The sequence below is a fragment of the Pseudorasbora parva genome, chromosome 11 (genome assembly GCF_024679245.1).
Source record: "Pseudorasbora parva isolate DD20220531a chromosome 11, ASM2467924v1, whole genome shotgun sequence".
NCBI lineage: Eukaryota > Metazoa > Chordata > Actinopteri > Cypriniformes > Gobionidae > Pseudorasbora > Pseudorasbora parva.
In genome coordinates, this window is record NC_090182.1 from 2635192 (window position 1) to 2663064 (window position 27873).

The window sequence follows — 27873 nt, forward strand, 5'->3', positions numbered from 1 at the left end:
TGATCAGCACATCGCCCAACTAAGCTGGCAAGTGACGTCCAAATTCACAATGTCATGCCTTTTCATCAAATCATCAGTCAGTGCCATTACTTTATCAAGGTCATTTTCTTCATTTCTGAATCCAGTGTAGTTCTCTTTAAGCCCTTCGATTAGATCAATGTAATCTGTTACTGATATAGTGGCAGACTGTAAGCCCTTAGTGGCAAAGTCACTCGTTTCAAACAACTTGTTGAACGTTACAAGTAGAAACAGAATTTTTAGCAGTAGTGCGTCGGCCTTAAGTTTGGTCTTCCCTGAGCTTTCAGAAAATTCAGCAAGAGTCTCTAATATAGGACCCAAAAGTGTCAGCACTTTACTCACGGCAGTTACCCACGAGCCCCATCTGACTTCATAATGACCTCTCTAGCCCCAAATTCATTTTCCCGGCCGCAGCGATTGCTGGATTTCCATAAATCTAGCATGTCGATGAGACCCCGTGATAAAACTATGCAAGTGACATCAAAAAATGTTGATATGCTAGGAGAGCTTTGATGCTGTGCACAGGACGAGGTTAAAGGGTTACTCCAGCGATTAGCATATGGCTTTGTATCAGTAGAAACTAGGGTTGCCAACCATTATGTATTATACGGAATCGTCCCGTATTTGACACATAAAAGTCTTGTTCCGTATTGAACTGATACGGAACGCGCCTTGTTCCGTATTTTTGAGAATCAATTCAGTGCAAATCCATGACAGACATTTTCAATTTTTTTTACTGTTAAAATCAGTCATTTTTTGCAGTGTGCGGTAGATAGGCCTACTAATTTCTCCCCATTTTTCTATGACCAGCGTAGCGTTTTTAACATCTTGGAACATCATTAGAGAATGCTCTTTTAATTGGTCGTTTCAGTCATTGTGAGTCACATATCGTAGCAACCATAGATAATAAAGGCTAGATGTCTTACGGCGGAGTCACCATCGTCATCACCGGCGGCCATCTTGTCACAGGCAAGCTTTCTGTCGGGCTCAGTGGAACCTGATGTAAGATGAGTGATCTGTACGAACATAAATACTTATATCTCGCTGAAATCTTGACGGATTTACAAATGGTTTGGTTTCTTGCAAACGTTATTAACATGGCTACAAATCTGGCTGCTTTAACACGCTGAAATGGCAGCTTTTCGTTTCGATAAACGGGTTAATCGTGCAGCTTGTGTAAAAAAACCTATATTCTAGCCGCTATAACTCTGTGCCACTACTTCACACAATTATTCCGCTTGTTTCCTGAGAAACTACAGGGTCTCAGCTTTCTAAAGAGGTGAGGCATTTGATGCTAGCCAAAATTAGGGGGGAAACGTGATCTCTGAAGTAGGCACAGTGCAATGTAGGGGGGGAAATCCTAGTAAATTGCGTTTTTGAAGTTAAAATAAACTTAGTTTGCATGTTTTATTTGTTTATTTTTTTCAATATATATATATTGTAATGGGTGTATGCCTTTAAGAGAACGTGATTACGTTGTGATGACGTTTTAGAGCATGATGCTGGATGTTGAGTGTGTTCATGTTCCCAACAAGAGAATAAAGTAACCCTGGTGTTCTGTTCAGACACGTGTGTTCAGTAAGTTATTATATGGTGTCAGAAGTGCTTGACGACCACACAGCCTCGGAAGGATGGCTAAATTCAATCCCCCAGATTTTTTTCCATTTGATCGTCCAAATGAGTGGGCTGACTGGAAGCAACGTTTTAAGCGTTTTCGGAGCGCTACAAAATTGGATAAAGAAGACGGGGAAGTTCAGGTCAGAACACATATTTAAGTCATTCACCTTTAAAGAGGAGGATGACCAGAAGAAATTCAACTTTGTGTTAAGAAAATACGACGAGTATTTCTTTCCTAAACGGAATGTGATTCACGAGCGAGGCTGTTTCTATCAAAGAGTACAGCGCCCTGGTGAAACGGCTGAAACTTTCATCAGAACTCTCTATGATTTATCTGAAACTGTGACTTTGGTGAACACAGAGATGAACACATTTGGGATTGGATAGTCGTGGGGATACATGATAAAGATCTGTCGTGCAGACTGCTGTTAATGTCCGATCTAACTTTGGCTCAAACAATTCAAAGCGTGCGCCAATCTGAAGAGGTAGCACTCCAAGTTGACCAGCAGGGGGAGGCGTGCGCTGCAGTACAAGAGATAGCTCAAGAGAAAACAGCACATAGATGGCAACATAAATGGAAACCTAAACGGAAAAATGATAAAGAGCAAGGAGAACCAAAATGTGGAAGGTGTGGGAAAATCAAACACAGACAACAGGAAAGATGCCCTGATGAAATTGTCTCAGACAATGGTCGTCAGATTGTGAGTTCTGAGTTCCAAGAATTTGCAAAACTTTGCCCACAAGTGTCGTCTAGCAACTCTCAATACCCTTCTGAGCTGTGTTCCTCACAATCTGGACGGGCCAATCACGTCGTGTATAGAGTTAGCGGGCGGGGCCATAATGACGACGGCCGAGTTGCGTTTGCGTGCTTCTAGTAAACACAGAAACTGGCGAACGGCGGCGGTCTTTCGAATCAGCTTTGACCGTGACTCTGGAAGACATGAGTTAAGCTTTTCTCTTAGAAAAGGACAAAGAACGGCACTAAAGTCATTTTTAAAAGGGAAGATGTGTTCTGAGTTTAGCCGACCGGATACGGCGAATGTTTAATCAGTCAGCGAACTCTGTTTCACCTTCGTTGAAAATGACCTCCAAATAATAATAATAATAATAATTATCAATAATAATGATCCAAGATGGCGCTGCCCTGCAGGCGACATGGAGGAGAGTTCTCGCTGCTCATTACTTGTTTGTTTTTGTTGTGCTTGTTTTTTTGTAAATGCAATACTTTGTGTGCGTATTATGTATTAAGTTGGTTTTGCGCGAGTATCAGCTGGAAAGGATTACGATTAAGATGGAGGAATACAGAACTGGTGATGGTGGCGTGGCTAATGATGACTAGCTGCGCTGCGTTTGGAGTTACACATGAGTTGACAGACTTCGGACCGATGTTATACAGCAGAACGGAACTTCTGGAGTTGCGGAGTTGTGGCGGGGTACCGTCGATCAACCTGACGAAAGATATACCTAAGGAGCTACTGCGGCGGCCGAGGCCTGCCCCTTGTCGTGCCAGGAAGCGGGGCAAGAGAGGCGGCGTTAGGCAGCGTATCCGCAGAGCCAGCAAATTACCGTTGCCACCAGTGTTACTCTGCAATCCTCGCTCTCTGCAGAACAAGCTGGATGAGCTGCGTACACAAGTTGGAGCTTGTTATGAGTACCGTGAGTCTGGATTGATGGTGTTTACTGAAACTTGGTTGTCCAATGAGGTACCAGACAGTTTGATACAAATCAACGGTTTTTCACATGTACGTCTGGACAGAGATGAGAACTCTGGAAAAAAGAGAGGTGGGGGAGTTTGTGTATATATTAACGAAAGCTGGTGTCGTAATTTTGCAATTAGAGACAGCATATGCAATCCTGATGTAGAATTATTGTGCATTACATTACGGCCATACTATCTACCAAGAGAATTTACTAACATTTTTGTTTGCGCTGTGTATATTCCACCCAGTGGGAATGTTAGCAGAGCAGCCAGTCAAATTACTGACTGTGTTCATAGGCATTTACAAAACAAACCTGATGCATATTTCTTGATTCTTGGTGATTTTAATCAGTGTGGACTGGAGAGTTCCTTACCGGGGTTTTTTCAATATGTAAAGTGTGGTACGAGGAAAGATAATACTCTTGATAAGTGCTATGGTAATATCAAGGATGCATATGTTGCTAAAGCCAAACCCCCCCCTAGGTAACTCAGATCATAACGCTATCCATCTGCTCCCTACTTACCGATCAGTTTTTAAGTCCCACAAACCAGCACCCAAGGTGGTAAATGTGTGGTCCAATGACAGTATAGAGGAGCTGAGAGGATGTTTTCTTTGTACAGACTGGGACATTTTTTATCAGGATGCAGATATAGATAAGGCAACTGAATCAATTACTGCATATATTTCCTTTTGTGTGGACTTAATTATACCTCAAAAAGTTGTGAAGTCATATCCCAACAATAAACCGTATATAACACGGGGGATTAAAGATTCTTTAAAATTGAAGAAAGTTGCCTTCAAGTCGGGGGACGTTGTGGCACTTAGGTCAGTACAAAAAGACCTTAACCGGCAACTGAGGTCAGCGAGGATACAATTTAAGGATCGAGCTGAACAACAACTGCTAAATTCGGACACAAAAGGACTGTGGAACTCAATTTGGGGAATGACTAACATGCCTCCAAAAGGGAAACCGATGGTAGCCTGCAACGAAAGGGAAAAAGCAAATGAACTGAATAAGTTCTATATGAGATTTGAGACTGATACTTTTAAAGATGTGAAATATTAGGTAAAAAAATCATAATAGTTGTAATGATATTATATTAATAGACTCAGGTGCTGTTAGGAGGGTTTTTAAAAATTTCCATCTTAACAAGGCAACAGGACCTGATGGAATGTCATGTTTTCTTTTAAAAACGTTAGCGGAGGAGCTCACACCAGCCTGGCATAGCCTTTTTCAGCTCTCACTTGATTTGCATAAAATACCAGAGCTCTGGAAAAAATCTTTTATAATTACAGTTCCAAAAAACTCTTCTCGTCAGGACAATAATGATTATAGGCCGGTGGCCCTGACATCTAATGTCATGAAATCATTGGAGAAGATTGTGGTAGGAGAGCTGCGAAGACAAGTGGAGCCATCTTTAGATCACTATCAATTTGCATATAAAAGCAACCGTGGTACCAATGATGCTATTTCAACATTAATGCACCTTGTTTTGAAGCATCTGGAAAGCCCAGTTGCTTATGCTAGGTTGCTTTTTATAGATTTTAGCTCTGCGTTTAATACGATTCAACCACATATTTTGTTGGAGAAACTATTTAATTTAAATGTTAATTCTTCTTTAATAAATTGGTATCATTCTTTTTTGATAAATAGGACACAACAAGTAAAAATCAACTCTGTACTATCTGATGTGGCAGAAAGTAGTACAGGGGCACCACAGGGATGCGTAAGTTCGCCTTTTCTTTTTACTTTATACACTAATGACTGCTCCAGTCATCATTTTAATCAATTTGTAATAAAATTCTCAGATGATACGGTAATTGTGAATTTGTTATCAAAAGACTCCAGCATTATATATTATATATTATATATTATGTGACTCTTATGAATTATATATAAACATTCATTTGTCCCGTTGTCGATAAAAGCACTTAATGAGCAATTTTAACTATGGCAATCATGTTTTTACATAATGTTTATATTATATAATTATGTGTATATTTAATGCTTTTTTTTTTTTTTTTTTTTTAAGAATTATCATGTTTGGAGAGTAGGGTTTCATGAATTGATGTACGTATGGGATGTATGTCTGTGTATGTTGATGTGCAGCAGTTCTCTCATCCAAAACAAATTTCTCCTAAGGGAGACAATAAATGATACCTTGACCTTGACCTTGATAATAAGTTTTATTTATATAGCGCCTTTCCAGAGCTCAAGGACACTTTACAATAAACAAACAACAATAAAGCCAATTGACAAACAGAGTAGACAGAACAACAGTAGGCAATTGAGAGTGCAGGTACAATAATTGAGAAATTGGAGTGGAGAAAAAAAAAAAATTCTAAGACCTATCAACATTCAGAAAAGAGGTGTGTTTTGAGCATGGATTTGAAATCAGAGATAGTGGCAACAAAACGGAGTGATCGGGGTAGAGAGTTCCATAATTTGGGTGCTATTACACTGAATGATCTGCCCCCCATTGAAGCAAGGCGATGCCGAGGGACAACGAGAAAGTTGGAATCAGCAGATCGTAGAGAGCGAGTAGGGTTGAAGGGGAGAAGCAAGTTACAGAGGTAAGGGGGAGCAAGGCCGTGCAGAGACTTAAAAGTGAGAAGAAGAATTTTGAATTTAATACGGTAAGACACAGGAAGCCAGTGAAGGTCATGCAGAATTGGGGAAATATGAGCAGAACGTTTGGTGTGGGTGAGTAGTCTGGCAGCAGAGTTCTGAATATATTGTAATTTTGAAATGGAGCTAGCTGGTAGGCCAATGAAAAGTGCATTGCAGGAATCAAGACGTGATGTGACAAATGCATGGATGAGTGTTTCAGCATCAGAGATACTGATAAAGGGACAGAGCTGAGCGATGCGACGTAAATGAAAGAATGCTAATTTGGTGACGGAATTAATGTGAGAGTGGAAAGATAAAGAGGAATCAAAAATTACACCAAGATTTTTAACAGTAGTAGATGGTTTGATAAGAGTGCCAGCAGTCTCACAGGTGAAGTTGGTGGAAATTTTATTAGTGAGTGATGAAGGTCCAGTGAAAATAATCTCAGTTTTGTCCATGTTGAGTTTTAGAAAATTTGAATGAAGCCAATGTTTTATTTCATGTACACAAGTAGAGATTTTGTCAGTTGTGAATGATAAAGTGGATGTACAGGTAGTGTATAATTGAATGTCGTCAGCGTAAAAATGATAGTTAAAACCATGACGCGTAGGATCTCACCAAGAGGTATGATATAGATTATAAATGATAATGGCCCAAGAACGGATCCCTGAGGGACACCTTGCTTCAGGGGGACAGTGGGTGAGCGGAAATTCTGAAGAGAAACGTAGAACAGTCTGTCAGAGAGATAGGAGGTTTTTTTTTTTTTTTTTTGAGAAAAAAAAGGATGTAGAAAGAAAGAAAGAAAGAAAGAAAGAAAGAAAGAAAGAAAGAAGGGAACTTTACTGTTTTATGTGTGTTTAATATAGATTGAAACAATGTAATTCAATGTGTTTGGACTAGGCAGTGAGTAAATTAATAAAGTTTTTAGACACAATAAAGTAAAAAAAAAATCACAAGCAGGTTAGAACTAGTGTGTTTTATTTCATAGATCAAAACGTGAAAATATTTAGAGGCTTTGTTAACCACAGACAGGGCTGGACTGGGGCTCAAATTCGGCTCCGGCATACCCAGCACATCCGGCCCATGAGTTCCCCGTGAATGTTTCTGCTGCGGTTGGGGCCTTAAATTGGCGTATATAAATAAAACTAGGACAAATAATGATAGATATTATCGAATTTTCTGCAAATGCAGATAAACTTAATATTGCTTTTTTGGTCAGACAGAAATGCCCTTAGCAGTAAAGCACTGATGATTTTGAGCTAGGATGCTGTAAAGTACATTTACTGCTTTTAAATGCCGTCATCATTTACTCTCGTGTCATTTCAAACCTGCATGACTTCTGGGAAACACAAAAGAAGATGTTTTGAAGAATGTTGGCAACCAACCCATTTTGGTTAGGCTACCATTTGAATATTGTATGAACAAAAAAACAGACTCAAATTATTTTATTTTATGCTACACAGAAATAAATTCATTTAGGTTTGGAATGACATTAGGGTGAGTAAATCATCACATTTCTGGGTTGAACAATCATATTTTTCAAGAGTTAACACATCATTTAAGTAAGACACTGATATCTATCTTTCATGAGGCTATTACATTTCATTAAATCTATTAATAAAAGTTAATAAAACTTTTAAAGAGGAAAAAAAAAGCTTTGTCCTTTATTTATGGGATCTAGACTTAAAGCTGTTTTATAGACTAGTTTAACTGTAGACCAGTTTCATTTAACTGTAAGATCATGGCAGTCACCGGGTAAAAAACATACTGTACAAACCTTGCTCCTCATTATATGGCTATATTGTTTCCAAAACTATATAAAACATATATAATAAACTTATTTGCAAATAAAAAAAAAATGTAAACACCTGTAGAAAATACGAAAACAGCCTCTATTAAAGTGATTTATATTCTGCAATATTAATTGATGTAATATAGCAACATTTTTAATAAATGTTTCTTCCTAAACACCATATTTCTTCGCTGTTAGCTGCAGAGTAAGTTGTGGTTGTGCTGAAGTGAAGCGTTTGTGTGTATTGCCGTTTTCCACTTTCCCTCGTCATGAATAGGCTACGTGCTCGCGGCTGTTTTCAGCAGATTCACCACAGAACTGTAACGTTTCCATATCACACGATTGAATAAAACCAAATAAGTCAAAGTGCCGTTCATAGAGCAGTATTTAAACGCAGCGTACGTTCGTCAGCGGCTGTGCTGTGCAGATATTCGCCTTTTGAAGTTCCATGAGCTCAAATAATAAATAAATAAATAAATAGAAAAAAGCGCCTAATATGGAGGGGAGGTCTCTCTCGCTTCGGCTTGTCAATTCAGAAGACAAACCAATGGGCCGCTGTCGCTGCATGTTGTCAGTGGTAAAAATTATTATTATTTTTTAAATTTTAAACACTATACCGGCCCCAAAAGTGCGTCGGCCCACCGGGGGTATGCCAGATTACCAGTCCAGTCCTGGCCACAGACCTTATTTCAGGCGATTTAGCAAAAACCCATTCAAAAAACCCGTAGACCCGACTTTAGAGCGAGGGAACCGGAAGTGCTAAAATGCGAACTCACTTCCGCGTTTTGGCCTACAATGTGACGTCATGACTTCGGCACTCTATACTCCCGGCTCGTTAACATGACGCAAGCGTCACATGACACACGAGAGCCAATGGCATTTTACAATCAAAGCTGACGTAATGACGCGATTGGTCCCGAGACACACGACAGCCAATGCTGTCAAAGCTGACGTGACGTTTCTTCCGGGCGGCAAAATTTGAAACATGTTAATCATTAATCATCGGCCGGTGGATGGACTCGACGCTGCTGATCGCTTCTGCGGATTTACTTCACACACACCAATCGTTTGGCCTCGGGACACTTGGAATATTTGTACTTTTTGAATAAATTGTTCCTGCAGTCGTATCTGCCTGTTTTTTTATTTATATATAAAACACAAACGGGAAGGTTTAGGGAAGGGATTGGTTGTGACGAGTTGGAGTTAAATGCTTTCAGTAATTAGATCAATTACATATTTACACATTTCTATTGCAACAGGTGAGGAATAGCAGAATTTAATTTTTTAATTAATGTTTATTAATTTGACAACTAGTCATTTATCATTCTTTAAAAAAAATTGCTTTAGCATAAATGCATTTTGTGGGTTTTAACAGATCAGCTTAAAAATGTAATGATGCATCAATAAATTATATATTCATTATCTACTAATGGTTTGATCATCATTTGTTCATAACTTGAGATAATGGTACACTGACATTTCAGTGATTAATAATATATTAACTAGTAACTTAACCATTTACTAAAGATCTGTTTGATTATTTTATGATATGCTATTTTTTAAAGACAACTTACCACAGATTTGCAAATTGTTAGCATATTATACTTAATCATTTATGAATGTATAATCATAATTTGAAAATGATTAGTTTATCATTATCTAATAACTTATAAATAATTTATAACTGAATCTACAAAAAATACAAAAAAGTAACATTTATGAAATGCATTGTCATGTTTTGTAAATCATTAGTTCATCATTAACTAATTAATTGTAAATTACTTAAAACTGAATCTACTAAATATATGTAAAATAATTAACAAATCACTCATTAATCATTAATGAACACGTAGTCATGTTTCATAAATCATTAGTTAATTATTTACTAATCACTTGTAAATGACTTGTAACGGAATTTACAAAACATTTATAAAATGTTAGCATATCACTTGATAATCATTTATGAATGTTTTGTAAATGATTAGTTCATCATTAACTAACCACTTATAAATGACTTACAACTGAACGTTATTATAAAGTGTTACCTGATCTTTTAGTCTTTTAGATCTTTAGTTTAAACAAAAAACTCAAAATGCCTGAATCTCCTTGATCTTCTTCTGGAGTTGAGCACACAGGGATTTTTCTAGAGATTGATCACATTGATGCAATTTAATTCACAGAAATTCAATTTGGCCGCCTGAAAAATGTAGATGTGATCAGAAAATTTTCAATTGGAGACTTTTGTGTAATTTACAGTGAAAAAACGTAAACTGATATTCCCAGAATTCCCTCCGTGACACTTGACATTTGATATATTTTCATTGAAATAACTGTTTCTTTTTGTTTTCTAACCAGTTACGGACATTAGGGTTTTATGTTAAATTTAATGTTGTTAATGATTATTTTATTTGTAAAATGTCATGTGTGTTACCGTGATGGTGTTTAGTGTTTGTGTGAATGACACCTGTTCATTAATGTTGTCCTCAAAGCTTTGATTCGTCATGTGACTCTCATCTCCACTGTGATTGGTTGTCAGTGTATATCAAAGGTACATCACAGATATTAGCATTTCAATAGGTCGGTAATTCAACATTATTTCAGTGAATGAAATACAGTTATTTACTGTAAAATTAACTTACATCTTTAAAACCTTAAATGTTGCTAGTTTATTTCTTACGGTGAATGTCTGGCGGCCACAGCTGCCGTTTGTTTTACCGTAAATGTTATGGGGATTTTTTTACAGTGAACTCTTAGGTCGACCTCTTGTATTGAGCCGTTGATTCAGGGAACAGTGATTATTTAACACACACTCCACTCCAAACGCCGTCTTCATTTCAAAAATACATTTAGTTTATTAAACACAGCCAAGCATTTCTAAATTCAGTTCATATTTCAAGAAATTAAAATCCAAGCCAAAATAACAAAGTGCTCAAAAAACTGTAATCACCATAGCACAGATTATTTTTTAAACTTTTTTAATTTATGAAAGTTGTAGTTTACTGACCCATGCTTGAGACGGTCACACCACAGGACAATTCTGAGATTGGGCTCAAAAATGTAAAGAATCAAAAGACAAAGCAGTTTTTATAACAACAGGTCCATAAGACAAATAAATGTTTAACCATTCACTGCATTTTAAATTAAGACAATACTAATTATATTAATTTGTACCATATCACATCAATAACCCATTGATCTGGAAGCAGAATCAGATTTAACTGTGATTTTCTGCTGTAATAATCAGTTTAACTGGTAAGATCCTCAGAGGGGAAGTTGTGCATTGATTACCTAAGAATGGAAAGACAGTCTCAGTGAAGGACGTCCTGAATGTGAGTAAATGTGTGTTAGTTACAGGATCAGAGAATGACACTGTTCCTCTGTCATAGTCCAGCTGAACTCTCACACGCTGAAGCTTCACTTTAACAGGAAAGGCAGTTTCAGGTTGATCTGGGGATTGAGAGCCGTATTTGCTGTTCCCGTACCCCACAAACCAGACATTAGACTCAGAGAAATCCTCTCCCTTCCTCTGGTTTGATGCTGTGGTTATTCCAAGACCCCAGCCTGTACTGTCACCGACCTCCACATCCCAGCAGTGTGTTCCTGAGTTAAAGCCCTCAGATCCCAGGACACATGGATACCTGTGAAACCTCTCTGGATTATCAGGAAGTGTTTTATCTTCATCACTGAGCGACACACACACACTGGTCAGATCAGACGAGAGTGTGAGATGAGGATGTGCTGTGTTTGGATCAAGAGTCAACGGAGCTGCAAAGAGAAGAACATCAGATTACAGGATGAAATATGATCAGAAATGTAAATATAAAACACATATAAAGACTTTCCATAAATCCTGCTATCATGACAAATATTATTATTATTAATATAAAAGTTATTGTTATTACTGTAAATATATATTAAATTATTATGGGATCTCCTTCAACGCTTTCAGAATCTTTACTTATTTCAATGATTTTGTTTCTATATTTTTCAGATATATTTCTAAAGACAGCATATTTATTAATCAAAAATGTATTATTTTATTCATCAAAATAAACAGAAACATGTTCAAACTTTGCTAAAGTGATTGTTTTGAACAGGTATTAACTTAGACATTATTAAAAACATATTTTAGCTAAAGTATTTGTATTAATACTGTGCCTTTTGCCCCATGTGTGGCCGTCGTCACCTCATACATTTTAAATATTTTTTAATAAAATAAACCACTTTTATGATTTATTTTCACACAAAATCTGTTGCTCCATAAATGTTCAATACAAACCTGTATATTTTTCTGTATATCATACACTAAAGGAAAGAGATCATAAATCCTGCTATCATGACAATGGTCTGTCAGTTTCTGTCAGAATGGATTGAGGCTTCAGGTTTAATATCATATTCAATAAACACTATTGTATCCTAATACATAAGCAGAGACCATGAGGAACAGACTTCTGTAGTCATTATGAGTTCACTGTATGATCTGATGATCTTCTGAAATACAGTTCAGATTCACTCAGAAACTCGAGTGATTATTAAATATATTTCTATCAGATGTTAATGTTGTGTGTGTTTCTATCTGAAGGATGCTTTGCGCTGGTGTCAGATCTGCTGAGACTCACTGTGTTGGACAGTTTCCAGCATCTTCTTCCAGACTCTGGACCGCAGGTTACCCAGATAACGGGACACATCAATCAAAGCTCCAGAACTCATCCGTGGATCCGGCTGTGGGATCTGGACTCTGGAGGAACATTCAGGAGTCAGAACTGCAGTGAATTTGAGTTCAGATCCACTGAGAGAAGAGATACGAGCAGCTCACTCACCTTTCCATTGAGGCGTTAAAGTTCTGGAAAATATAGAGTTTGAAAACATGTTAATATCTTATCAAACACTCTCATTGTCAGTGAGTCTCAAGTTGTTTTATGCTCAAAGAATGAAGCCAGATTGATTGGTCACCTTTAGAAACGAGACGTCATTGGCTTTCATCATCTCCTCCATGTCTCTGATTGTGTGTGAAAGAGCTGAGATGTGTGTGTTCATCTCCTCCAGCTTCTCCTTCATCCTCTGCTTCTTCTGCTCCTCTTCCTCCCTCAGTGCAGTGATTGTAGCTTCTTCTTCGTCTCTGAGAAACTGATGAAGCTTCTCAAACTCTTCTTTAATCTGACGCTCTGTGTGCTCAGCTTGAGACTGAAATCACATCACATTCACTTCAGTCAGCTCTGTGTGAACACACACTCCACTAATGTCAATAATAAACTGTGTGTGTGAATGTTGAGTGTTTAACTCTTTACACATCCTCACCTCGATGTGTTGGATTGTTTTATCACACTCTCCTTTCATTTCTTCTCCATGTTTGAGCTTGTTTTGTAAGGACGTCAGCGCTGTTTTAAATTCCTCCTACAGGTTAAGATTAAAATCTGTGAAACTGATGAAGCTTTAAGAGGTTTAAACATTGTGTGTTTGAATGTTTTTATTGTTATATTAATATTTATATGCTGAATGTGTTAATCTCAGAAGCATTTGTGCCTGAAAATGGCAGGACATAAAGAAATCACGTTTTCACCAAACAAATTAGTTTTTTTATTGCAATGGCCAATTCTTAATTATTAGATCCATGCAGTTGTAAATGTGTGGTTGTACAAATGCAAATACAGGAAGTGAAAGTACACTATATTGCCATAAGTTTAGGGACGTCTGCCTTTACATGCACATGAACTTTAATGCCATCCCATTGTTAAGCCTTAGGGTTTAATATGGAGTCGGCCCACCCTCTCTAACAGCTCCAGCTCTTCTGGGAAGGCTTTCCTCAAGGTTTAGGAGTGTGTTTATGGGGATTTTTGCCCATTCTTCTAGAAGCTCATTTGTGAGGTCAGGCACTGATGTTGGACGAAAAGGCCTGGCTCTCAATCTCCGCTCTAATTCATCCCAAAGCTGTTCTATCGGGTTGAGCTCAGGACTCTGTGCAGGCCAGTCAAGTTCCTCCACACCAAACTCCTCATCCATGCCTTTATGGACCGACGCTTTGAGCACTGGAGCACAGTCATGCTGGGACAGAAAGGGGCCGTCCCCAAACGTCCCACAAAGTTTGGAGCATGAAATTGTCCAAAATGTTTTGGCATGCTGAAGCATTAAGAGTCCTGCTCTAGAGTCCAGTGGCGGCTGCTTTACTCCACTGCATCCCACGCTTTGCATTGCTCTTGGTGATGTAAGGCTTAGATGAGCTGCTCGGCCATGGAAACCCATTCCATGAAGCTCTCTCCGCTGTTCTTGAGCTCATCTGAAGGCCACAGAAGTTTGGATGTCTGGAGCTGTTGACTCTGCAGTAAGTTTGTAACTTCTACACACTGTGACCCTCAGCATGTGCTGACCCCGTTCTGGGATTTTATGTGGCCTAACAGTTTGTGGCTGAGCTGCTGTTGTTCTCAATCGCTTCCACTTTGTTATAATCCCACTAACAGTTGAGCGTGGAATATTTAGTAGTGAGGAAATGTCAGGAATGGACTTATTGCACAGGTGGCAACCTATCACGGCCCCACGCTTGAGTTCACTGAGCTCCTGAGAGCGACCCATTCTTACACTAATGTGTGTAGAAGCGTCTGCAGGCCTAGAGCTTGATTTATACACCTGTGGCCATGTCTACCAGTCTATTGTATACACAAATAGTATGTGTGTCTGTTTAGCACTGTATTTATCACATGAAATGAGAGACATTTGTCTTACCTTGTAAGATGAAACCACTTCACTGATGGGTCTGAATTTATGATTATCATGTTGTTTTGAGACTATGCACACGACACACACAGGCTGTTTGTCCTCCAGACAGAAGAGTTTGAGTTTCTCACTGTGTAAACTGCAGATCTCCTCAGACTCTGATGAACGCCTCTCATTTCTCTCCTTTATCAATGATTCACACAAGTTTTTTAATGTGAGATTAACTGGAGGATCACCTCTTGAGGATCTTCTCCTGCAGACGGGACACTCCTGAGTTTCCTTAGTTTTCCAGAACTGTTGTAGACACTCTTTACAAATACTGTGACTACAGGACAGAAAAACAGGAACCTTGAAGATTTCACAGCAAATAGGACAAGAAAGCTCTTCAGCAGATTTTGAATCCATTTCCTCGTCTTGTAAAAGATCCGATAATCTACAATTTATTTTCACTTTCTAATCTTTGCTTTGAAAAGTTAATAATTACAATAAAAATCTAATTCAGAAACACACAATAATCCTAATATAAAGTGTCCTTCTCTGTCCTTCACAGCTCTGACTCGTTTCAGCTTTCAGTAAAAACGGAAGGAAATAATATGACTGGTCTCTTCTGATAACGGTTTTGTAAGAGGGTGGAGTTTCTGGTGTTACATAAAATCTAGTCACAAGTTAGACATTTTTTTCTGTTTATACTTAATAATGTTAAATCAGTTACATAAATGTGTACATTGACATAATTTGATACCAAAAACCCAAAACTGATTGTCCTTTGATGAACTGCTAGTGTCTCTAATATAAGACTGTCTCATCCTCCAGCTGTAGTGCTCATGATCTCCACTAGGGGCTCTCCTCCAGACTCTTGTGCTGTCTTATCATGGACTACATTACCCATAACCCACTGCCTGGACTCATTATGCTCGATTATTCAGTTGTGTCTCATTAAAATAAACGGGGATTGGTTGACCGGGCCATAGGAGTTCGGAACAGTGCTGCGTTCCGGTTCGTTTTTATTATCCCCTTCACTTGCTAACTTCCCTCCATCTCGTTCACTCGGATGTGCGTCATTGCTTGCGTTGTACGAGTCCCCACTACTGGCGGAAACTTTGCAATGGACTGAACTGGAACATCCTAAACCCTTGATCACTTGGAATCCACTGTGGAGTTGATTTTTTATTTTATTTTTCCTTTACGAAATTGTTTAATGCGGCATTCTATATGTATATGGATGTGTTTAGGTTGTTTTAAATGTTTTAAAAACTATCATAGAGTTGTTTGTGGTAGGGTTAATTAATCGCGATATGCGGTGATGTCACAATCGCGTTGCATTGTGGTATATGAACCTGCCTGAAGTGTACTTATGAAGAAGACTCGCTCCCTCGGTCAAAATCGAAGGAGCGAGGGTCTGTCCATATAAACTTCCTTTGTCCACTTCATGAAGTGGAACGCACTTCAAAATGGCGGCGGGGATTCCTCCAAGGGGGAAGTGCTGAGGGAAGTTCGCAAGTGCGTGTCTTAAAGTGGAGTGGAGCGTAGCACAGGTCGATTCTGTGGTTGGCAAAGAAATGGATTGTGAGTGGAGCAAATGATGGAAGGAAGTGACGTAGATAGTAGAAGGGATTTGGATATGGAAGGAGAAATGTTTGATCGAGGTAAGGAGGGATCTAGAAATGGTAATTGGACAGTAGTAGAAAATAGGAAACAAAAGAAAAAATGGAGTCCTATGCCAGGTACGGATAGTGAAAGAGAAAACGGGGCAACTAGAAAAAAGGAAGCATATAAAGTACTGATGAAATTTACTTCAGAATCAGTGAGTGCAATAAACACATTAAAACAAACTAAAGCACTGAAGGAAAAGTTGGGAAAAACTGTCAATGCAAAGATTTTGAGAGATAACCGAATGTTACTACAACAAAAAACAGCAATAGGATTAAAATCAATGATGGGTCAAAAACTCTGCTCTATAGTGGAAGAAAAGAAGTGGATAAGAGGAGTGATTTCAGGAGTACCTACTGATGTTTCTGATGAGACAATAAAAGCCAAACTTACAGAGGCATCAGTAAATAATTATAAAAGACTGAAATGTGACAGAAATAAGGAAAGGATGGATAGTTTGTCACTTATGTTGCAATTTGATGAGGAGAAGTTACCAGCTAGAGTATTTCTTGGATATGTGAGTTATATGGTACGGCCATATATTCCTCCACTGCTCACCCAACTAGCAGGGAACGCTCTCAGAGAACTTCGGCTAACATTCCCTACAAGTTTGGTTAATGTTCTGAAGAAAACATTTGAATGAATTTGAATTTTCCTATCCCGTTAAATGCAAACCAAGATATAATATTTTAACTGCAACATTCAAAGGATGTTTTAGTAATGTTTCTGAGGTAACAAGTTGTACAATGATCTTAAAAAAAACATTGTCCCAAAGTTTCATAATAACAAAGGAAGAACATTCCCTCTGCCACATTAGGAAACTGTTTTGAGGATATCATTGAGCGATGAGATGTTGAATGTTCTTCTAATGTGACGAGTTAACAAAATTAGAGCATTTTGCGTGCAACCTTTTGAGTATATTTTGGGAATGTTCTTAAATTGAACGTGTTTATAATGATCTTAATAAAACATTGTCCTAATGTTTCATAATAACAAAGGAAGAACATTCTCTCCACCACTTTAGGAAACTGTTTTGAGGAAATAATTGAGGCCGGAGATGTAAGAAAGCGTTCTGATGAGCCCCAAAAACTGGGGACCACTATAATCATCACCAACTTTCAACGTGATGTACCGCGACGGCCTTTAGGACAGAATCAATAAGTATCGGAGTGGGACTATCGGAAGAGCCTGTGGCAGGTTGACTCCTGAGGGAACTCTTGTAAAACTGTTTAACGATATCTCAGAACCTAGCCGTAGTTTTGAGAGTTCATCTTCCCGAAAGGTCCATTTAGCTCATTGATGGACTCTGGGCCCGTATTTATCAAACATCGTCAAATTACTCACAAGAACACTGCTAAGAATTAACTTAAGAGTAAAAAAATTCTTGGCTCAAAGCTGCGCTTAAAAGTTAGTTATCAAGCATCCCAATCACACTTTACATTTACATTTACATTTAATCATTTAGCAGACGCTTTTATCCAAAGCGACTTACAAAAAAGGGGAGAGCCATAGAAGCAACGAAACAAACAAGGCCAAAAACCTGTAAGAGCTGTAAGAAATCTCAATTAATTAGCACAGTACACAACTTTTTTTTTTTTTATATATATAAAGCCAGCTACAACAAATACTCACGTACGGAAAATACAGAACACTGGATTTTGATAGCTATGATAACAACCCATTAGGACTAAGGCTGTTGCCCCAGCTGTTGTCGTTAATGCAGATTCAGTGGCCCAATGGGTTGGTTTTGTATGGCATTTTAGCTAAACGCGCAGCAATAGCCATCGACAGCAAAAACTCACGTACGCAAAATACAGAACACTGGGTTTTGGTAGCTATGATAACTATGTAACATACCCGCCTGAAGGCACAAATCCGGATGAGAGACGTAGATATGATCAGTAAGTGCTATTCTGTATTGGTCAAGTGCAATAGGAAAAGATGTGTCTTAAGATATTTTTTAAGAATGGCTACAGACTCGGCAGCACGAATTGAGATCGGCAGGTCATTCCACCAGGTGGGAACGGTCCAGGAAAATGTCCATGAGAGCGATTTCATGCCTCTTTGGGATGGAACCACGAGGCGCCGCTCATTTGCAGAACGCAAGCTTCTGGAGGGTGTGTAAGTCTGAACAAGTGAGTTTAGGTATATTGGTGCAGAACCAGTGGTTGTTTTGTAGGCGAGAACTAGAGCCTTGAATTTGATGCGATCAGCCATTGGCAACCAGTGCAGTTTGATGAAGAGAGGCGTAACATGCGCTCTCTTCGGCTCATTAAAGACCACTCTCGCCGCTGCATTCTGGATCAGCTGCAAGGGTTTGATAGTGCATGCTGGAAGCCCAGCCATTATAGTACCAATACCCTTTAAGTAAAGTGTAGGACTAAATCTTAAGTGTCAGTCTTAAGCTTGGGACATACTCTGCAAGAACAAAGAAATGTGTTCGTTTTCTCGAGGTTGCAAGAACAAGAATGAAGTTCGTTCTGGCCAGTACATTCATACTTCACGAGAAAAGCAGGTGCGTAATCTACGTTTCTCCGCATTAACCACGCCCACATTAAATATCTGACCAATCACACAATAGTTCTCGGACACCAGCAAGAAAAAAGTTCTGCTCAGACGATGTGCCGAGAACATGCTGCGAGAACAAAATAACGTAATTGTTCTTGCGTTGTATGTTGAAGCCTTTAGAGTCGATTCAAGACTTTGCTGTGCCACAAACAGGATTTTGGAAGATGTCACTGAATCGCTGAATAGATGTCCTTATTGAAGAACTTTCTCAGATAAATTCCCATTGAATGGTGAAATTCCTTTACATTCAACACACATTTGACGATAAAGTATTTTCAAGACAATACATTATAATATACACATTAGAAATGAAAGATAATCACGTTTCCACCATGTCTTAATTAAAAGTTTTAAACTGGTGTGCTGTTAACTGACCCGTATACAGCCTAGATTTCATGATATAATCAGCCACCATGGACTCCAAAAGAAAACCAAACTGGCGGGAGGAAGAAGCGATCGCAGAATGTTATAAAAGGCAGTTCAGTCCAGCAGCACTGACAAAGATTATGCCTGCTCTGTCCAAACGATACGTTTGATTATCGTTTGTCAAACATTTCAAAAACATTCTTCCTCTTCTAAAACACATCTGTCTCCTCAGTGCCATCACAAGCCCCTACTGGCAACTCCTCACCACTTGAGAGACCTCTCGAGCGGTCTTAAAGCTGCTGTCCGTAACTTTTTTTGTGTTCAAGATTTACAAAAATTATATTATGAGAATGTACAACATGAAGCCATTTTCCAAACCGTGTTTTTGTCTTACACTGAATCATTATGGGACACCTATAATAAGTGTGTATATTGGGACTTGTTACGTCCCTATGTAGTCTAGGGTTAAAAGGACTTATAACCGAATAGCTGTTGGTGTGATGTGTGGAGGCAGCAAGGTTCAGTTCCCAACCCCAGAGCTTCTTAACAAGAGATAGACCTCAAAACAACTTGTGTGGAAAAAGAACAAGGACTTATTTCCAAACGGCAGGATTGAGGCTTCAAGAGGGGGCAAGGCCAAAACAACAAACATAAAACCTCTAACTAATCAGGAGAAAACTAACTAAACTCAAAAAGTTAAGAGAACAAAATACAACAGAAGTACACTGACTCCCTAACTAACTTAAACAGGAGAAAACAGAATATAAAGAAATTGGCACCCACCTCTCTACTAATCCTTTCCCCAAATGATTAACAAAATAAAAGTGATAAACAAAAAGACGACAAGATCATTAACTACAAACAGATGATGACGTACAAAACAAAGGAGTTTACTTGTAGTAGGTGCCAGTTACCACAATAACTTTAACACAATACAAACTCAAGCAACAATGGTTCTCCTTTAAAGTAAAAAAGATAAAGAAAGAAACTAATAAAGCTGATAGGGTTTGAGAAGCGAATCCTCCCAGAACAGCCCTCCACACACACACACACACACTCCGTGTCTGGAAAGGTACTCCTTAAATTCCCAGAACCTCCTCTTCTTCTTCTTCTTCTTCTTCTTCTTCTTCTTCTTCTTCTTCTTCTAATTTAATGGCGGATTGCAACCATATCTTATCAGGTGCATACCGCCACCTACTGTACCAGAGTATGAAGCATGGATTCAATGAAACTACCTAACATCATGGTATTATAAAAAAAAAAAAAAAAAACCTTCATATTCTATAATATACCCCTATATTTTTCAGGTATTCCACAACTGCTTTCTGTGTGTCCTCTATACCTTCTCCTGTCGTTCCCAGTATACCTTCAAGGTTCCATGTTCTTCCTGCCTGCTTTATTTTTTGCTTTAGACTATTTCTTTGTTCTACATATTTCCTACAATGCAACATTATGTGTTCCACACATTCTGTAATTTTGCATTCCAAGCATTCATTTGATTGATTTTTACCTAACATAAACAATGTTTTATTTAACCCTGTGTGGTCAAACCTCATTCTGGTTAAAACTACCTCCTCCCTTCTGTTTCTTCTGATTACACCCTGTGCATTGATAGATTTCTGTATACTATAATATTTCCTTCCATTATTATCAGTATTCCACCTATATTGCCATTTCTTCATCATTTCTTTTTTAATCATTGCCTTAGCTTCTCCTTAACCAAAGGGGATATTTATAATATCGCTCGTCCTAGTTGATTTTTTTGCTATTTTATCAGCCCACTCATTTCCTTTTATATTAGCATGAGCAGGTACCCAGCAGAATCTCTATCCGAAGCTTTCTTAGTCTAAATAAACTTTGAAGGATTTCTAGCATTAAATCTTCTCTATTAGATTTCATATTTTGAATACTGTAAAGGGCAGCTACAGAGTCAACACAACATACCACTCTGTCTGGTTTTACTTCCTCCACCCACTGCAACCCTACAATAATTGCCATCATCTCTGCCGTGTAAACTGATAGCTGATCAGGTAATTTTTTCCCAATACTTAAATCCCATGTCAGAATGTATATTCCTATGCCTACCCTATCTTTTTCATCTTTGGACCCATCTGTATAGATGTCTAGGTAACTGTAATATACACTTCTTATGTATTGACTTGTCAAGTGTCCTTTCTCACTCTCTTCCCATTTTTCCTTTAGTTTCATTATATTTAAATCTACCTCAGTTTTTGGAAACAGCCATATAGGGATATTACTTATAGGTGTAGGTATTACTTATAGGTGTAGGTGAGTTAAACCAAGTATTCTCTAATATATATTCCTCTGATTTAGCCTTAATTACCCATCCAAAGCCATTACCTTGAAAAGAATTATATTCCCAGCATTCTTGAATAACATTATTGGAAGGATTTTCCTTACCGCATCCACGTAGGCGACACCAATATGTAAGCATGAGTTTCTCTCTTCTTAAGTCAGAGGGCACTTCTCCTAACTCTACCTGGATTGCATTCGTCGGTGTTGATCTCATCGCACCAGTACAAAGCCTCAAAGCTTTATTTATAACTCTGTCTATTTTTATTAAATGTGATTTAGCTGCTGCTCCATATACAAAGCATCCATAATCTATTGTTGACCTCATTAAAGCCCTATAAATATACATCAGTGATTGTTTATCTGCTCCCCAGTCTTTCCCAACTAATGTTCTCATTAAATTTATAACTTTTTTACATTTTGTTTCTATCTTTTCTATATGTACTTTCCATGTACCCTTTTGATCTAACCATAAACCTAGATATTTAAATTGATCTATGGTTTCCAAATTGTGTCCATATAATTTCAAGTTTTGTTTGTCTATCCCTTTCTTCCTGGTAAATAACATATGACAGGATTTACTTGGAGAAAGCTTAAAGCCCCAATTGTATGACCATTGTTCTACTTTCTTTATTGCTTCCTCGATTTTACTTCTCACACCTATGGGATCTCGTCCTCTTGCCCAGATGGCACCATCATCTGCATACAAAGCTGATCCAATACTTCTGTCCAGATTCATAAAAATATCATTAATCATAATGTGACCGGGGATTTAAATTAACCACCAGGAACACATTGAGGGGTTCTTTTCAGTTTGTAGTTTATTTATCTGCGTTTCTTTAAGAGAATGATTCACTATCAGAAATGGCTTCTCAACTTTAGTTGAGATGACAGTTCACAAAAATCTCAGTGAAAAAGATAGAAAGATCAAAGATAAAGAGTAGAATAATGTAACACGATTCCAAAATCAAAATATGCACAATACAATACGACAGTGGGAATACTGTACAAAAAGAACAAACAGCATGAGTACATTTTTTATATTACCCAATTACACATCATTGGAGTGAAATGTTAGAAAATAACACTCACATAACGATCAGCTCCTATACAGTATACCACCACATTCAATTCACCAGGGCTGAAATCACCAATATAATGTTGTACACTGTGTAAACAATCACATGAACATTACATGAAACATTTGGAAAACATACGTTTATCACATTTCTCAATGTTAACTGAACAGGCCTAGACCGCATAGTGTGACGTCATATATCCGCGGACATTATACACAACATTACCTTTCAAATATGACAATTCTCCGAAGTAACACAGAAAAATATACATCCACAATTGGTATTTATCCAGGATATAATCATAAAACACTGTATTTACCCGTGGATGATCACAAAATCTCCCCAATTTCCCAAGAGTGTGCGTCTCTCTCGCACTGCTCGCTGCACATCGGACAAAAATGATCGAGGAGAGAGAACGCATGCGCATTGCCTTGCACCCAGCACACACAGTGCCACCTGCTGACGACTCCAGGAAAATACAGATAACCACTGTTTAACATGACTCATTTCACTGAGAACAGTAACTAACAAAGAAATAACAGTTTTAAACATACAAGAAGAGAAACAAACGTTAAAGGTATTTACCACCCGGTTACATTCTCCCCTGCAAGAAGTCAGCGTCCTCAATGTCTCATTCAATCACGAATTTCAGCATTCATGGCACCTTGTAACGCCTTCTCGAACAATGCAGTGCCAATACTAGCCAGTACTTGAGACACCATGTCTGTGCTGACACTCACTGCGTGACAAGCCGACCTGGGTGCATGAAAAGGATTTGTGTGGACACCCGCAGTTGCTCGCTTGCTCCTACGCACAGCTGGTACTGGTACCTCCCTCTTGACTGGGTTACGCACCTCACCAGTCTCTAGCTCCTGTGATTGGACACACTCTTCTGGAGCCTCTGCATTCAGGACCACATCATCCGATTCTACAGAGTCTCTACTAGTATCTGCTGATACTCGTACCTGGATACCTTTAGAGCGGTCACCTCTCAACTCTGGATTCATGGGAGAGTTTGCAGCCACGCCCACTGAGGGTTGCACAACCTCCTCTATTACCACAAAATCTAGTCCAGAAATCTCGTTCCCATCCATGACGACAGGCTGTATATCTGGCAGGGATTTCGCTCTACTCCTAGGCCTAGGAGTTGGCACGGCACCTGGACGCAATTCTGATCTGTGCACCCTTTTTGAAGGCCCTCCCTCCAAAGGTTCAACAGTGTAAGTTGTGCCTACTACTTCCACTACTCGAAACACAATCGGGCTCCAGGCATCTTGAATCTTGTTCCTGCCTGGAGACCGCTGGCGCAGATATACCAACTCGCCCACACTGACCTGGGGACAAAATGTCTTTTCATTTAGACGAGTCACTCTCTCAAGTGCTTTCTCTTCTGAGTGCTCCCTTGCTTTCTCATGGGCGTATCTGAGTCTTTCCTGATGAACAGCCAACCAGTCTTGTTTTCTCTCTGAGACCTCCTCACTACCCAACAACGCATCAATGGGCAGATGTGGTTGTACCCCAAAAAGGAGATAAGGGGAAAACCCTGTAGTTGCATGAGGCGTTACATTATACGCGTGAACTAACTCTGGAAAGTACTCAGGCCAACGACGCTTACGTTCTGGCGGTAATGTACGTAACAGGTTGTGAAGTGTTCGGTTGTATCGTTCACATTGGGCATTTCCCTGCGGCCTGTAAGGGGTCGTACGGGTCTTTTTCACCCCATAGAGTCTGCACAGCTCAGCAATTACCTCGCTTTCAAAATTTCGACCTTGATCGGAGTGCAACCTCTCTGGAACTCCGTACTTCATAAACCACTCTTTTAACAAGACCTTTGCTGTGGTATCGGCCTTTTGATCTTTTGTGGGAAACGCCTGTGTAAACTTTGTGAAAACGTTGGTAACAACCAAAACATTTTCACGCCCATCAAAAGCAGGCTGTAAGACTGTGAAGTCCACCGCAATCACTTCCAGAGGTCTGGAAGCCAAAAATGCTCTCATAGGGGCACGAACTTTGGGCTGAGGCATCTTTGTGAGGATGCACCGTTGACACTTCTTTACCCATTCCTCCACATCCTATTGGAGAGGCCTATTGCCGAATGGCAGTTCCCTATTAGATTGGTGACAGACGGTGCTTATCTGATGGCAAATCCCACCGGAAACCCCGCAGGGCCGGGAAACGACCATAGGACGGCCTGAAGCGCCCCGTCCCTGATGGCAGACCATGCTAGCCGCCTGGCTAGCACCCACGCACACTGTTGCAAGACCTGGGAACCGGGGCTCACCCTACAGGAGGCCTAAAGCAGCCTAGATTAGGGCTGTGCGATAACACGATATTTGATCGTGGACGATCAAAATTACTGCACGATCCACTTTTTCAGAAAAATCGTTGTATCGCCATATATAGTGCGCAACACGTTATATCCTTAGCAGTTCGATAGACGGCGCCAGGTTAACAATCTCGTATATGTTGCTCGTAAATTCAGTGAGATTAAGTGACGGAGTCCGTGACAATGGAGGGAAACACGGAGGAGTTGGTTCCTAAAAAAAATGCAACTTCTGTAATATGGAAATGGTTCGGATTTTTGCTAACAGACACAGCGCAAACAACAGTTATTTGCAAATGTTGCAATGATAAGATTCGCACGACGGATAGCAACACAACAAACCTTTTTAACCACCTCAAGAGAAAGCACCCGAAAGAATATGCAGAGGGTTTAATTTTAAAAGGACCCCACGCGAGTACATCACCAGGTACAACCAAGCAGCCAGAAACGACAAGGCTTAAACAAACAACTCTAACAAAAGAAACATATCAGAAAGGAGCTCCGTATGAGAGGACGAGCAAGCGCTGGAAAGACGTAACTGATGCCGTGACATTTTACCTGACCAAAGACATGATTCCTATAAAGACTGTGGAAAATGAGGGCTTTAAAAGACTGTTCAAAGTCGCAAATATTTCTCCTCCACTGCCATTCCACAGCTTTATTCAGAGTGCCGCAGCAAGATTCAAAATAAAATTCAAAACGTTAAGTTTTTTGCTACAACGGCTGATTTATGGTCTAGCCGTACGTCAGAGCCGTATTTAAGTCTGACGATTCACTTTGTTCATGAGTGGAAGTTGTGCAGTGCGTGTCTAGAAACAACATATTTTCCACAAGACCACACAGGCGAGCTCATAGCGCAAGGTCTTAAGGACGCGCTTGAATGTTGGGGACTGAAAGAAGCAAACATGACCTGTATGACGACAGATAGTGGGGCCAATATGGTGAAGGCATTGGAGCTCAACAGCTGGACTCGTCTGCAGTGTTTTGGGCACAGACTCCACCTAGCCATCGGTAAGTGCAACTAAAAATAATGGTCTCCGATATTCAAGTGATTATATTCAGCTATTATAATAAATCATTGCAAATTACATTAGGAACTTTGAACATAGTAAAATCATGAGATTAATTTGCTATAATAATTGCACTGGTATGAGTAAATGTTTTGTAAATGAAATGTTATATATACATTTAAACATTTTATATACATTTTTACATTGTGTTGTGCATTTGGTTAAATCTTATTGATACATTGTTCTTTTTTTTCTTTTTTTTTAGAAAAAAGTGCCAAAGACCCTCGTGTTGAACGTGCAACATCTGTCTGCAAGAAAGTTGTCAGCACATTCTCCTTCAGCTGGAAGAAAAAGAGGGAACTAAGTAATGCTCAAGCTGAGCTAAAGCTACCTCAACAGAAGCTCATCACTGAGTCCCCAACGCGATGGGGTTCGAGGCTCAGCATGATTGAGCGAGTGCTTGACCAGGAAAAGGCGATTTCTCAGGTCCTGAAGGCAGACAAGAAGGTAAGGCATTTGGTCCCATCATGGCAAGATGTTGACGTGATGGAGTCTGTGAAAAAGGCACTGAGTCCACTGAGAGACTTTACTGATGCACTCTCAGGTGAGGACTATGTGAGTGTGTCTTATGTCAAGCCAGTGCTTCACATGTTGAAAGTCAACATTTTGAGCCTGAATGATGAAGACACTGAACTAACAAAAACAATGAAGACAACCATTCTCAATTACCTCACTGACAAATATCAGGACCCCACCACTGATGACCTGTTGGATATGGCTTTGCTTTTCGATCCCAGATTCAAAACACAATTCATTGCCAAAGACAAGGTAGAGGGAATACAAACCAGAGCTGTGGCTGAGCTGGAGTCTTTGGTGACCATACACATGCAGTCTCCAAAATCAGATCAGCAGCCCACATCTAGTACCTCAGCCTCCACATCACAAATCCTTGATGAGGATCAGACACCACCCAAGAAAGCAAAGAAATCACTTTCCAGCTTTTTAAAAGCCTTCGGTGTTGCAAGTGCATCTGCAACCACATCAGTTTCCACATCTGTGAAAGAGGCAATAGAAGGAGAATTGAAGGGATACTTGTCCACGCCAAATGCAGAAAGTGAGGTGGATCCGCTGGAATGGTGGAAAGTACATGAGGCAAACTTTCCAAGAATTAGCCAGCTTGCTAGAAAGTATCTCTGTATTCCAGCCACAAGTGCTCCCTCGGAAAGGGCTTTCAGCACTGGTGGCAATATCGTCACCTGCCAAAGGGCATCTCTTAAGCCTGAGAAAGTGAATCAGCTGGTCTTCCTTTCTAAGAATTTGTGATTGTGATTTGTCATACTTTGTAATCTTTACAAATGTATATGTTCCAAAGCTGCTAAGTTTACAAGACTCAGGAATGAGGTCAGGAAATATTTTTGTATCTTTATTTAATTTTTTTTGTTTCTGAAACATGTTGCACAAAAATCTATGGTACTTAACAGAGTACAAAAGGTTGTTTACAGTTTGTATGTTTAGTTTTCTTTTCTAAGCCAATGTTTATTTTGGGAGTTATGCTAAAGTCTGTGCACTTGCATTGAAAGTTATAATTTTTATTTAAACTTTATTTAACTTTGAAAAATAATAATAATCCATTTACATTTTTGAAGGTGTTGCTAAGGATCTATGTCTAATAAGCTATTTGATTTGTAAGACTTGTTAAACTAAGATTTGTTAGATTTGTTAAACAAATGTTCATTTTGATGGTACAGTAATTGTAATGCAAGTCTTGTTGAATGTTCTTTCTTTGCAGAATAGCACTTGCATTAAATCTTCACTTGATTAAAATATTCTTAAACATATATGGTAAGAGTATATTTTTTATATGGGGACATTAGTTTGGTTGTATTGTACCTTTGTAATTTGCAAAATAGTCTTAAAAAACCAACTTGAAAAAGAATCGGGATAAAAATCGTGAATCGTGATATCCCCAGAAAAAATCGTGATATGATATTTTTTACATATCGCCCACCCCTAGCCTAGATCCTGCCAACCAATGGTCGGAACCCTAGGTCACCCCCTCAGGGGACGCCATGTGAGGCGTGCTGAAACTCAGCGAGCCCTCAAAGTCGGGCTGACAGT

At 39.1% G+C, this 27873-nt stretch overlaps 2 protein-coding genes across 2 annotated transcripts; one reads left to right on the forward strand and one right to left on the reverse strand.

The window, feature by feature from the left end:
* Window positions 1–10952: 10952 nt before the first annotated feature.
* On the reverse strand, window positions 10953–14986 carry LOC137092148 (E3 ubiquitin-protein ligase TRIM35-like). The gene is made up of 6 exons (XM_067456410.1): window positions 14456–14986; window positions 13037–13132; window positions 12692–12922; window positions 12559–12581; window positions 12358–12476; window positions 10953–11503 (listed from the first exon to the last, which is right to left on the reverse strand). Exons 1-6 carry the CDS (start codon window positions 14849–14851, stop codon window positions 10953–10955), a joined length of 1416 nt encoding a protein of 471 aa, XP_067312511.1. The 5' UTR covers window positions 14852–14986.
* A 10434-nt stretch (window positions 14987–25420) lies between these two features.
* Window positions 25421–27078, forward strand: LOC137092986 (E3 SUMO-protein ligase ZBED1-like). Its single transcript, XM_067457599.1, has 2 exons — window positions 25421–25756; window positions 26021–27078. The coding sequence occupies exons 1-2, from the start codon at window positions 25651–25653 to the stop codon at window positions 27076–27078; spliced, it is 1164 nt and encodes a 387-aa protein (XP_067313700.1). The 5' UTR covers window positions 25421–25650.
* Window positions 27079–27873: the final 795 nt, after the last annotated feature.

Bases quoted from the DNA above. Each gene is read 5' to 3' on its own strand.
- LOC137092986 (XM_067457599.1), top strand. From the start codon at position 25,651: ATGACCTGTATGACGACAGATAGTGGGGCCAATATGGTGAAGGCATTG. The intron at 25,757-26,020 runs GTAAGTGCAACT...CTTTTTTTTTAG, and splicing joins CAGACTCCACCTAGCCATCG to AAAAAAGTGCCAAAGACCCT.
- LOC137092148 (XM_067456410.1), bottom strand. From the start codon at position 14,851: ATGGATTCAAAATCTGCTGAAGAGCTTTCTTGTCCTATTTGCTGTGAA. The intron at 12,582-12,691 runs GTGACCAATCAA...TATATTTTCCAG, and splicing joins ATGACGTCTCGTTTCTAAAG to AACTTTAACGCCTCAATGGA. The intron at 11,504-12,357 runs GTGAGTCTCAGC...TTCTCTTTGCAG, and splicing joins GCTGGAAACTGTCCAACACA to CTCCGTTGACTCTTGATCCA.